Source organism: Schistocerca piceifrons, chromosome X (assembly GCF_021461385.2).
Source record: "Schistocerca piceifrons isolate TAMUIC-IGC-003096 chromosome X, iqSchPice1.1, whole genome shotgun sequence".
Classification (NCBI taxonomy): Eukaryota; Metazoa; Arthropoda; class Insecta; order Orthoptera; family Acrididae; genus Schistocerca; species Schistocerca piceifrons.
The window spans coordinates 737,749,150-737,763,109 of record NC_060149.1 but is presented as its reverse complement, the minus strand read 5'-3'; the positions used below and the strand labels follow the sequence as shown (position 1 = coordinate 737,763,109).

Genomic DNA, 13,960 nt, shown 5'->3' with positions numbered 1-13,960 from the left:
TTTGACACTTTGTGACATGTGTGGTCTGAGTGGGGCACAGTGAAGTGGGGGATGCCCCAGGGATCAGTGCTTGGGCCACTTCTGTTCCTTATTTATATAAATGTTATGCTCTCTTGTATTACAGGTGATTCGAAAATGTTTCTGTGTGCTGATGACACTAGTTTGGTAGTAAAGGATGTTGTGTGCAACATTGGCATTGTTTCAAATAGTGCATTTCATGACATAAGTTCATGGTTTGTAGAAAATTAACTAATGCTAAATCACAGTAGGACAGTTTTCACAGTCTCTAACACACAATTCAACAAAACCCTATGTTTTAATTTCACAGAATGGGCTATGATTAGTGAAACTGAACAGTTCAAACATCTAGGTGTTCAGATATATAGTAAACTTTCGTGGAAAGGCCACATTCAGACTTAATGCTGCCATTTTTACTATATGAATGGTATCTGAAGTAACTGATAGTTCAACACAAAAAGTAGTCTACTTTGCTTATTTTCATTCGCTTGTGGCATATGACATTATACACTCCTGGAAATGGAAAAAAGAACACATTGACACCGGTGTGTCAGACCCACCATACTTGCTCCGGACACTGCAAGAGGGCTGTACAAGCAATGATCACACGCACGGCACAGCGGACACACCAGGAACCGCGGTGTTGGCCGTCGAATGGCGCTAGCTGCGCAGCATTTGTGCACCGCCGCCGTCAGTGTCAGCCAGTTTGCCGTGGCATACGGAGCTCCATCGCAGTCTTTAACACTGGTAGCATGCCGCGACAGCGTGGACGTGAACCGTATGTGCAGTTGACGGACTTTGAGCGAGGGCGTATAGTGGGCATGCGGGAGGCCGGGTGGACGTACCGCCGAATTGCTCAACACGTGGGGCGTGAGGTCTCCACAGTACATCGATGTTGTCGCCAGTGGTCGGCGGAAGGTGCACGTGCCCGTCGACCTGGGACCGGACCGCAGCGACGCACGGATGCACGCCAAGACCGTAGGATCCTACGCAGTGCCGTAGGGGACCGCACCGCCACTTCCCAGCAAATTAGGGACACTGTTGCTCCTGGGGTATCGGCGAGGACCATTCGCAACCGTCTCCATGAAGCTGGGCTACGGTCCCGCACACCGTTAGGCCGTCTTCCGCTCACGCCCCAACATCGTGCAGCCCGCCTCCAGTGGTGTCGCGACAGGCGTGAATGGAGGGACGAATGGAAACGTGTCGTCTTCAGCGATGAGAGTCGCTTCTGCCTTGGTGCCAATGATGGTCGTATGCGTGTTTGGCGCCGTGCAGGTGAGCGCCACAATCAGGACTGCATACGACCGAGGCACACAGGGCCAACACCCGGCATCATGGTGTGGGGAGCGATCTCCTACACTGGCCGTACACCACTGGTGATCGTCGAGGGGACACTGAATAGTGCACGGTACATCCAAACCGTCATCGAACCCATCGTTCTACCATTCCTAGACCGGCAAGGGAACTTGCTGTTCCAACAGTACAATGCACGTCCGCGTGTATCCCGTGCCAACCAACGTGCTCTAGAAGGTGTAAGTCAACTACCCTGGCCAGCAAGATCTCCGGATCTGTCCCGCATTGAGCATGTTTGGGACTGGATGAAGCGTCGTCTCACGCAGTCTGCACGTCCAGCACGAACGCTGGTCCAACTGAGGTGCCAGGTGGAAATGGCATGGCAAGCCGTTCCACAGGACTACATGCAGCATCTCTACGATCGTCTCCATGGGAGAATAGCAGCCTGCATTGCTGCGAAAGGTGGATATACACTGTACTAGTGCCGACATTGTGCATGCTCTGTTGCCTGTGTCTATGTGCCTGTGGTTCTGTCAGTGTGATCATGTGATGTATCTGACCCCAGGAATGTGTCAATAAAGTTTCCCCTTCCTGGGACAATGAATTCACGGTGTTCTTATTTCAATTTCCAGGAGTGTATTTTGGGGTAACTCTTCCCATTCTCAAAGGATATTTTTGGCTCAGAAATGGCTGGTTTGGGCAATAACTGGTGTACGTTCGTGAACCTCTTGTCGACCCCTGTTTATTAGTCTGGGTATTCTGACATTGGCCTCTCAATACATATGTTCTTTACTGTCATTTCTTCTTAACAATATCAGCTTATTCCCAAAATTAGCAGCTTTCACTCAGTTAATACTAGGCAGAAATCCAATCTGCATTTGGATTGCACTTCCTTGACTCGTGTGCAGAAAGGTGCGCAGTATACTGCTACATCTGTTTTCAGTGTGCTACCACAAGAATTCAAAAATCTTAGCAGTAATCCATGCACTTTCAAATTGAAACTGAAGAGTTTCCTCATGGATCACTACTCCTATTCTGTTGAGGAGTTCCTTGAAAAATTAAGATGATTCTTGTGTTACATTGTTGATTGTGTTCACATAAATTTATGGCTTGTCTTTTTTTGGGTTCATAAACATTTTATTTTATCTGTCATTACTGTTATGTTGTTGACATGTTCCATGATCTTGCAGATTTGCTCCTCAATTTGGTCCTATGGAAATAGACGTGTAAAACAGTAAATAAATAAAATTGAACTAAAGAATCAAGCAGCTAAAATATGTCTTCACATCTCCTTTGAAAAAACTAAAATATTGACAATCATCAAGCACTCATGTAAATACCTCAAAGTTCAAGAGCAAAAGATTGCAATAGTAAAAGAATTCAAATATCATGGAGGATGGATTAGTTGGAATGCTGGGGAAAGCAAAGCAATGGAATCCAGAAAAAATAAACTTTAATTGGCCTTACAACTAACAAAAAATACACAACAAAAAATCCCTTTCATGGGGGCCCAAAATTACACAGTACAAGACAGTGATTAAGCCAGAAGCACTGTATGCAGCAAAAACACTAAACATGAATTTCAAAGGCCAAATGGAGAAACTTGAGCTAAAGGAAAGAAAAATTTTAAGAAAAATCATATGACCAAAATTTCAACACAATAAAATTATATACATCAAAAATGAAACACTCTACAAGAAAACTGAAAAACTTTCAGATACTATGCGAGAAAGGAGGATAAATTTTTATGGTCATCTTCTCAGAATGAATTCCAACAGATTAACCAAACAAATCTTTGACTTTTCCTGTAACCGCAAAACAAAACCCAACTGGTTTAAAGAAGCTGAGAAAGGTCTAGTAAAATTAAAGATTTCAGAAAATTCACTTATCAATTGAACAGTTAAATTAATTACTAAAGATGAAAACATAAGGTTCCAAGACAAATCTACACAAAAGTCCAAACCCTTTCATCTCAGAAGAAGAGAGGAAAAGAAGATCAGAAAGAATGAAGAAATACTGGACCCTAAGAAAAGAGCAATGCACAAAGAAATTATTTATCCAGCATACCTCAAAGAGGGTGAAACAAAAGAAGAAGAAGAAGAAAGAGGTAGTGTTTGACAGCAGTAAAGCCATGGCTAGAAATTTATATGGATAAGAAAAATAGTACCCCACTGTCCTTAATCTCTATCCACAAGTCTTTGTTATTCATCTTTAGATATTAAAGTTTTGGAAAGCACTTTCAACCATTCGGTACACCCTTGCTCCTGTTTGGTACACCATAGCTCTGACAACAAGTTTCTGCCAGTCCCTAATTTTTGTCTGCTTAATACCAAATTATTTTTGTTCCTTATTAATATTTAAGCCCTTCTGCTGAGATGAAATTTTGTACCCGTTTTCATCTCCAAGCTTCATACCTTCCACACCTTTGATTTTCCCCTTCCCGTAAAAAATTTAACCAGATTTCCTCCAAATTGATGATATAATTTCTTTTCCTGCATTAATCTGTAGGTGTCTTGCTTCACCTCAAATGACATTATGTTTAGACTGTTAATTTTGTAAAACCTCTCAGTAATGTTTTCTACAACTCTAGCTAGAAGGTAAGGAAAGAAACAGATTTCCACCAAACCTAAGCCTTGTGGACAATCCAAGGATGCCCACAGACTGCAAGTTTTCAGCTAGTCTTACAATAGATAGATGTATGGTGCTGTTTCATGCAGTCACATTTGTTGGTTGCTGTTAATACAATTTGACAAAAATTGATGATAATATTGACACTGCCTGTAACTTTTCAGTAGATTATTACAGATACGCTCTGATATCCCCACAGATATCAGAATTCTCACAACCTTTTATCGACAAAGTAACTATTACTGTAAACATTCACAGATATATCCACATGAGTGCAGACTTCTAGCCATGGCCATGGTAATAGGTGGGTAATAGGTGCTGTATGGGAAGTAGTGTCAACAGTGATGAGTAGGATTCCAGATGGTAATAAGATTTACTAATTTCCACCATTCTGGAAGTCATGATGTCAGCAACTGTATGATTTACCAAATTATGCAATAAATTGTGGAGAACTGTTGAAGTTGCACTATTAATTTTCTTTATTACTTGATAACTAGTTTCAAACCTAAGCTCATTATCAAATCATTGGATAAACTATGCAATAACACCCATTACGACAGCTTCATGACTGTTCATTCTAGTTAAACACAGCTTGTAAAGCATCGCAGGGCTGAACTTCATTCAATAGATATTATTGTGTAGCTTATTGGATAATTTGATAATAAGCTTAGTTTGAAACTTGTCACCAAATAATAAATAAAGTTAATAGTGCAACTTTGATGGTTCTCTGCAATTTATTGCATAATTTGGTAATGAGATTTATACTTACAAATAAAAGTCCTTCTACATCTTAAAAACAGTACAACAACCACATCACAAGGTCTGAAGATATTTCCACTTTACTTTTCCACAATATTTTGAACTCAAAATTGAGCTCAGATTATATTATAAGTAACTCTCTCCAAATAAGACAGAAAAATGTAAATATACATATGTTCAGCTATTAGTTATAACATATATTCTTAGTAACAACTCTTATAAATGTTCTGAAAAAATTTTTTGTGTATTATAAGCCTCCTTGCATGTACAAAGTAATCTTTCTGCTCAAATAAATCTTTGTACTTAGAAAAATATTTTCATTAGCAAAACTGATAAACTCACACTTAGGAGTAAACAGCAGATCAATTGCGTAACTAGGATAAACACAAGGTGTTTTTCTTTCACCAATTACATTTTAGATGGAATGGAGTCAGCACTATTTGTGAATAACAGATTCAGTTACAGTTGCCTCACTTCACTAATATAGGGTGTCACAGGAGGAATGGTCAGTATTCAGGGATATAACAGGATCAATCATTCGAAGCAAGAAAAAACTAATAAACATCGGTTCGCTCTAAAAATGTGTACCTTAAGATTGAGCTATCAGCACTACTTCACCTTCGATACTGTGAAACAAATCTCTTCTGCTGCAAGCGCTTTCCTTTCCATATTTTGAGAGGTGGTAGTGTGGACCAAAACAAGGAATGATGTCCAGTAAACGTGGGCTGCAAAATGTGTACATTAAGAGCTATGAGCACGTGGTCGGTAAACGAGATATGTTTCACAGTAGCGAAGATGAGCAAGTACTCATAGGTCGTTGGTATCCACTTTAGAGCCCATGTTTACTGGACTTTTTTTTTTTTAAATTGGGTCCATACTACCACCTGTCAAAATATGAAAATGAAAGAGCTTGCAGTAGACGAGATTTGTTTCACAGTATTGAAGATGTAGTAGTGGTCAAACCTCTTAAAGTATGCATTTTAGAGCCCATGTTTACTAGATCATCCCTGAAATGTGCGTGAATATTGACCATTGCTCCTGGGACACACAGTATATTTTTGATTATTCCACATTTGTACTATGATTGTTCTCATTTGTGATGTGATGTATGGAAAATGCATGGTGGGTCAGACATAAACTTTATTAATTTGCTATGAAACTGTACGTTTTATTTGTACCTTTTCAGGATTCATTTTGTGTTGATGACATGGAGGTGGAGTCACTGCATTCTGATAAAAATGAATGTGATATTGAGGAATCGAGACGTTATATAAGAAAGAGACGCAGAAAAGTACTCAAAAAGTCATCTAAAAGATGGAGACGTATTACTGGTTGTCATGGTTCTAATACAGATGAAACTGATTGAGAAGATTTAATCTGGAAATTAAAATAAACATCTAGTCTTTACTCACTGTGTTGAGTTTTTAAATAAATGTTAAAAATTACTATATTTGATGTTGTTTATGGTAACAAAAGACCTATCTTACTACCTTCGATCTTTACATGAACCATGTATTAAAGTGTCATAGTTCTAAGATGCTGGTGTTACTATTTTGATAGTACCTCCCGTTAATTTTATAGTTTTCTACTGCAGTCTGCAGATGTTAATGCATCATTACTCACCATCCCTTTAAGCTTTGTTGCCAATTTTCATATACTCTTTATACCCCTGCCTCCATCCTCTCTATTCTCCCCCTTCTTCAGTCCCCATTTCTCCTACACACATCAGCCACCTAACCTGCACATCCCTCACTTCACCACTTCTACCTCCTCCTCCTCCTCCTCCTGCTCCCCCTGCTAACTAGCTCACATTTCACTTCACCCACAGAGACCCCTTACCCCTCATCCTCTCACATCCTCCCCCTCACCTCTGACCTGCACCCACTTACTGTTCCACCCTTCTCCATTCCCTCCCCACCTGCTCCAACTCCACCCTCACCTTCACCCTCTCCACCTCCACCCTCACCTTCACCCTCTCCACCTCCACCTCTCGCATCCATCCCTCCACATTTGCTCCACCCCACGCCACTTGCCCCGCCCCACGCCACTTGCCCCGCCCCATGCCACTTGCCCCGCCCCACGCCACTTGCCCCGCCCCACGCCACTTGCCCCGCCCCACGCCACTTGCCCCACCCCACGCCACTTGTCCCACCCCATGCCATTTGCCCCACACCACGTCCCCTGCCCCAACCCACGCCACCTGCTCCACCCCACACTTCACCACCTGCACCTGCTTCTCTTCCCACCTGCTCCTTATACCTTCACCACCTGATCCACATCAACCCTGCATGTGATCCTCATCCCCTCACCATCAAATCCTTCTCTCCTTCCCACTTGATCATCCACCCTTTCCCTTTCCTGCCCTTCCCTTCCCACCTCTTCTTATCTCTCCCCCTCCCAGTCTCTTCTTCTCTCCCCCCCTCCCGGTCTCTTCTTCTCTCTCCCCTCCCTTATTTTTCCTTGTCTCCTCCCCTCTTTTTTTATCGCCTCCCCTCTTTTTTATCCCCTCCTTTCTCTCTCTCTCTCTCTCTCTCTCTCTCTCTCCCTCTCCCTCTCCCTCTCCCCCCCCCTCCCCCTCTCTCTCTTTACCCTCTCACCTCTTTTCTTGCTCCGTCTTTTTCTTTTTTCCCCCTCCCTTTTTTTCTTTCCCGTTCTTCCTTCGCTTTCTTTCTACCCTCTCCCCTCTGTTTCTTACCACTCCTTCCCTCTCTTTCTTTCTCCCCCCTCCCCTCTGTATCTTACCCCTCCTTCCTTTTCTTTCTTTCTCCCCCACGCCTCTGTTTCTTTCTCCCACCCCTCTTGTTTCTTTTGAACCTTCTCATCTATCTATCTCTCCCTCCCGCCATTCTCTCCCTCCCGCCATTCTCTCCCTCCCGCCATTCTCTCCCTCCCGCCATTCTCTCCCTCCCGCCATTCTCTCCCTCCCGCCATTCTCTCCCTCCCGCCATTCTCTCCCTCCCGCCTTTCTCCCCCTCCCGCCTTTCTCCCCCTCCCGCCTTTCTCCCCCTCCCGCCTTTCTCCCCCTCCCGCCTTTCTCCCCCTCCCGCCTTTCTCCCCCTCCCGCCTTTCTCCCCCCTCCCGCCTTTCTCCCCCCTCCCGCCTTTCTCCCCCCTCCCGCCTTTCTCCCCCCTCCCGCCTTTCTCCCCCCTCCCGCCTTTCTCCCCCCTCCCGCCTTTCTCCCCCCTCCCGCCCTTCTCCCCCCTCCCGCCCTTCTCCCCCCTCCCGCCCTTCTCCCCCCTCCCGCCCTTCTCCCCCCTCACGCCCTTCTCCCCCCTCACGCCCTTCTCCCCCCTCACGCCCTTCTCCCCCCTCACGCCCTTCTCCCCCCTCACGCCCTTCTCCCCCCTCACGCCCTTCTCCCCCCTCACGCCCTTCTCCCCCCTCACGCCCTTCTCCCCCCTCACGCCCTTCTCCCCCCTCACGCCCTTCTCCCCCCTCACGCCCTTCTCCCCCCTCACGCCCTTCTCCCCCCTCACGCCCTTCTCCCCCCTCACGCCCTTCTCCCCCCTCACGCCCTTCTCCCCCCTCACGCCCTTCTCCCCCCTCACGCCCTTCTCCCCCCTCACGCCCTTCTCCCCCCTCACGCCCTTCTCCCCCCCTCACGCCCTTCTCCCCCCCTCACGCCCTTCTCCCCCCCTCACGCCCTTCTCCCCCCCCCTCACGCCCTTCTCCCCCCCCCTCACGCCCTTCTCCCCCCCCCCTCACGCCCTTCTCCCCCCCCCTCACGCCCTTCTCCCCCCCCTCACGCCCTTCTCCCCCCCCTCACGCCCTTCTCCCCCCCCCTCACGCCCTTCTCCCCCCCCCTCACGCCCTTCTCCCCCCCCCCTCACGCCCTTCTCCCCCCCCCTCACGCCCTTCTCCCCCCCCTCACGCCCTTCTCCCCCCCCCTCACGCCCTTCTCCCCCCCCCTCACGCCCTTCTCCCCCCCTCACGCCCTTCTCCCCCCCCTCACGCCCTTCTCCCCCCCTCACGCCCTTCTCCCCCCCCCACGCCCTTCTCCCCCCCCCTCACGCCCTTCTCCCCCCCCCTCACGCCCTTCTCCCCCCCTCACGCCCTTCCTCCCCCCCTCCCGCCCTTCCTCCCCCTCCTCCTCCTCCCCTTCCCCCTCCTCCTCCTCCCCTTCCCCCTCCTCCTCCTCCCCTTCCTCCTCCTCCTCCTCCCCTTCCTCATCCCCCTCCTCCTCCTCCCCTTCCTCCTCCCCCTCCTCCTCCTCCCCTTCCTCCTCCCCCTCCTCCTCCTCCCCTTCCTCCTCCCCCTCCTCCTCCTCCCCTTCCTCCTCCCCCTCCTCCTCCTCCCCTTCCTCCCCCTTTTCTCCTTCCTCCCCCGCCTCCCTTTTCTCCCCCTCTTCTCCTTCCTCCCCCGCCTCCCTTTTCTCCCCCTCCTCTCCTTCCTCCCCCGCCTCCCTTTTCTCCCCCTCCTCTCCTTCTTCCCCCGCCTCCCTTTTCTCCCCCTCCTCTCCTTCCTCCCCCTTCTCCCTTTTCTCCCCCTCCTCCCTTTTCTCCCTCCTCCCTTTTCTCCCCCCTCCCTTTTCCCCCCTCCTCCATTTTCTCCTCCTACCCCCTTTCTCTCCCACCCCTCTTCTTCTTTCTCCTCTTCTCTTCTGTTTATTTCTCCCCTGCCTCTTCTATGCCCCTCCTTTTTTCCCTCTGTTTCTTACTCCTCCTCCCCTCCTTTGCTCTTTTCTCCCTCTCCCACACCTTTTCTCCATTAGCCTTTTACTCTGCCCTCCTCCTTCCCACTCTTCTCCTTTTTCATGTCTCCCTCTTTCCCTTCTTTTTCTCCTAGTCTTCCCCTCCCCATCCCATTCCCCTTTTCCCTCTCCCTTTCCCTCTCCCTTTCCCTCTCCTCCTCCTCCCCCCGCTTCTTCTTCTTCTTCTTCTTCTTCTTCTTCTTCTTCTTCTTCCATTTCATCTTCACCTCCTCTCTTCCTCTTCTCTTTCATCTTCTCCATGCGTTTTCATCTCTCCTCCTCCTCCTCCTCCTCCTCCTCCTCCTCCACCACCACCACCACCACCACCACCACCACCACCAGCCCCTTCTTGTCTATTCCCCTCTCCTCCACCTCCACCTCTGCATTTTCGTCATTCTCCCCCTCCACTTCACCATTCTTCTGTTCAACTTGCTTTTACTTTTTGCAATTCATGTCCTTCGTCTTCAACATTCTACTACTTTCCTTCCACATTCAAATCTGTGTCTGGCCACTGTGATTTAGGTTTCCTATGATTTACCTCAGTCACTCCAGTCAGATGCAGAATGGTTTCTTTGAAAAGGCATGGCTGATTTCCTTCACCATCTCTGATACAACCTGAGTTTATGCTCTGTCTCTAATGAATTCACTGTCAGCAAGACATTAAACTATAATCTTCCTTATACTTGAAAGAACCGAGGCTTGTGTTCCATCCCTAATGACTTTGATGACAACAGGACATTAAACTGTAGTCTGTCTTCCTTCCTTCCTTCCTTCCTTCCTTTCTTCCTTCCTTCCCCTCCACATCTTCTAGGTCCTCTCCTTCATGTTCTATCCCATATCACTCTTCCCCTTGTAAGTTCTCTTGCTCTACATTATCACCATCGTCTTCCCCCACACCCTTTGCTCCTACTGTTCGTGACTTCTCCCATTTCCTGTTCCTCAGCACCTTTCATTTAAGTCCCTCCTAACTTTCTTCTGCCTACCCATCTCCTCTCTTGCCCTTTCGTTTCGCCAGCCCCTCTCCTTATCCACTTCCTCCTCTTTTTAAATGAATGGTTTTGAGAGCAGAGCAGTATTCATAGTAAAAATGAGTGCTGCTACCTCACAACTTGTCACGATGACATCAAAGAAGTTTATGTTGACATGCCAGTCAGTATTTTATGTTATACACTCCTGGAAATGGAAAAAAGAACACATTGACACCGGTGTGTCAGACCCACCATACTTGCTCCGGACACTGCGAGAGGGCTGTACAAGCAATGATCACACGCACGGCACAGTGGACACACCAGGAACCGCGGTGTTGGCCGTCGAATGGCGCTAGCTGTGCAGCATTTGTGCACCGCCGCCGTCAGTGTCAGCCAGTTTGCCGTGGCATACGGAGCTCCATCGCAGTCTTTAACACTGGTAGCATGCCGCGACAGCGTGGACGTGAACCGTATGTGCAGTTGACGGACTTTGAGCGAGGGCGTATAGTGGGCATGCGGGAGGCCGGGTGGACGTACCGCCGAATTGCTCAACACGTGGGGCGTGAAGTCTCCACAGTACATCGATGTTGTCGCCAGTGGTCGGCGGAAGGTGCACGTGCCCGTCGACCTGGGACCGGACCGCAGCGACGCACGGATGCACGCCAAGACCGTAGGATCCTACGCAGTGCCGTAGGGGACCGCACCGCCACTTCCCAGCAAATTAGGGACACTGTTGCTCCTGGGGTATCGGCGAGGACCATTCGCAACCGTCTCCATGAAGCTGGGCTACGGTCCCGCACACCGTTAGGCCGTCTTCCGCTCACGCCCCAACATCGTGCAGCCCGCCTCCAGTGGTGTCGCGACAGGCGTGAATGGAGGGACGAATGGAGACGTGTCGTCTTCAGCGATGAGAGTCGCTTCTGCCTTGGTGCCAATGATGGTCGTATGCGTGTTTGGCGCCGTGCAGGTGAGCGCCACAATCAGGACTGCATACGACCAAGGCACACAGGGCCAACACCCGGCATCATGGTGTGGGGAGCGATCTCCTACACTGGCCGTACACCACTGGTGATCGTCGAGGGGACACTGAATAGTGCACGGTACATCCAAACCGTCATCGAACCCATCGTTCTACCATTCCTAGACCGGCAAGGGAACTTGCTGTTCCAACAGGACAATGCACGTCCGCATGTATCCTGTGCCACCCAACGTGCTCTAGAAGGTGTAAGTCAACTACCCTGGCCAGCAAGATCTCCGGATCTGTCCCCCATTGAGCATGTTTGGGACTGGATGAAGCGTCATCTCACGCGGTCTGCACGTCCAGCACGAACGCTGGTCCAACTGAGGCGCCAGGTGGAAATGGCATGGCAAGCCGTTCCACAGGACTACATCCAGCATCTCTACGATCGTCTCCATGGGAGAATAGCAGCCTGCATTGCTGCGAAAGGTGGATATACACTGTACTAGTGCCGACATTGTGCATGCTCTGTTGCCTGTGTCTATGTGCCTGTGGTTCTGTCAGTGTGATCATGTGATGTATCTGACCCCAGGAATGTGTCAATAAAGTTTCCCCTTCCTGGGACAATGAATTCACGGTGTTCTTATTTCAATTTCCAGGAGTGTATCTGTATATGTTTTTCGTAGAAATATCCAGTTAAGTAAAGAGACCAGTTAAGTATTAAATTACCCATCATAGTACATATTTTTCTTTTAAAAAAAAATGTGTGTAACATCTTCTTGAGCAAGAGATGGAAAAGAACGCAGCAAAATTTTAATTCATCAGTGTTAATTGATACCATATTTTAAAATATTAATAAAACTACTGTGCGAAAAGGCATGTGAATTTCATAGTAGTAATGAATGCTTCTTCGAATGTCGTTTGACAATTCTTCACACACACACATTTACTATTTAGCATGTACGATTTCTTTTTCAGCTGTGTTATGAAGTTATAGTATGTTACTGAACATAGGGCCGTGACGAAGTTCCTCCACCTGGTACGATTTCTAACAAGACTCTTCACTTCACTTCACTTCACTTCACTTCACTTCACTTCAGGTTTTCCCATCCTCTGCAGCTTCTCTCTCGATCGTCCTTTTCCATGTCTGTTTGGAACAACCACGTTTTCTAACTCCTTGAGGGTTCCAATCCAATGCCACCCTTTCAACAGCTCCATCTGGTTTCCTCAATGTATGCCTAATCCATTTCCATTTTCTTTCCTTGATTTGTATATTGATTGGTTGCTGATTTTTCTCCCTCCATAGATCTTCATTTGTCATTATATCTGGCCATCTCACATTTAAAATATGCCAGAGACAGTGACTGATAAAAACTTGGAGCTTGTTTTTGATGTGGCTAGTCACCTTCCAAGTTTCGCAACTGAACAACCTTCACATTGCTATTGAAAAGCCGGAGTTTGGTCTTATTTGAGATGTTCCCATTTCTCCAAACAGGGTACAGTTGTACAAATGCACCATTTGCTTTGCGGATGCAACTGCAGACATCCTCCTCAGTGCCTCCCATAGTCATGACTATACTTCCTAAATAGAGGAAAGATTGGACCTGTTCTATGTCCTCTCCATTAATGGCCAGCCTATTCGTGATGGTTGAATTTATCCACATTTCTTTGCTTTTGCAAACATTTATCTTGAGGCATGCAACTTCTACCTCTCTCTGTAACCTGGCCAATTTCTCTTCGATGTCTTAATATCGTTATGCCATTAAGCAAATGTTGTCTGCAAAATCTAGATCTTCGAGCCTGTACCACATCTCCTATTGACAGAGTTGAAAGCCTTTTCAAAGTCAATGAAGGTAAGGTAGAGGGTGTGTTGCCACTCCGCACTTTGTTCAAGAAGAATTCTGAGAGTATTGATAAGGTTCACATATTTGCAATAGTCATAAATATAGCAGAGTCCATTCTGTGTACTTTTAGGTGTGTTGGAGAACATTTATGTGCTTGTCTGTACAAAGAGAGTGAGTTGTATAAATACTGAGCTGAATATAGAGGGATGAGAATCATAATTTTATAATCGCTTTAACTCTATTCTTGACTGATTGATGTAATGTTCTGGAGATTCATCAAAGAAAAAATGATATGTCTCCCAGCTGAAATGATGTTACGGCTTTCCTTAATTTAATACACATCAGCAAAACATTGACCTATAACTTCTGATGCACACATGGGAATAAGAGACGGGGCAGATGCCAGGTACAGGAAATAGGTAGATCGAAGAAGAGCTGCCAAGTTATTTTTTGCCTAAATTTTTGCAAGGCAGCATGGGCTTGACATTGGCAGCAACCATTTCCCACCCACCACGTTTGGGTATTTATGTTGCACATTTGTGTGCAGTCTCTTCAAAACATCAGTTAAAGATCTTGTTTAACAGTTTTCCATGTTTTTATGAGTTATATATGCACAATCTCTTTCACACCAAAGAAGCAAATGAGTGTCTTCTTCACATGTTCTCACTTGGTGCATCATTTTTCCTCAATGACAATGGCTGTGGTGTTTTCCACTGGCTTCACTAATGGGTAGGTTTGCAGTTCAAAATTGTAGGAGCTTGTCTTATCATCAGTCACAGTTTCAGAAAAATCTGTCATGTTA

The 13,960-nt window shown here is 47.0% G+C and overlaps 1 protein-coding gene across 1 annotated transcript in view; it reads left to right on the top strand.

Moving 5' to 3' along the window:
- The window catches only part of LOC124721864 (Fanconi anemia group M protein), a 230,472-nt gene extending 224,324 nt beyond the window's left edge, over nucleotides 1-6,148 (top strand). Inside the window, exon 23 of the mRNA XM_047247000.1 lies at nucleotides 5,885-6,148. Within this exon, the coding sequence (XP_047102956.1) occupies nucleotides 5,885-6,064 (180 nt within the window). The 3' untranslated portion in view covers nucleotides 6,065-6,148. The remainder of the gene's footprint in view (nucleotides 1-5,884) is intronic.
- The last annotated feature ends 7,812 nt before the right edge of the window (nucleotides 6,149-13,960 follow it).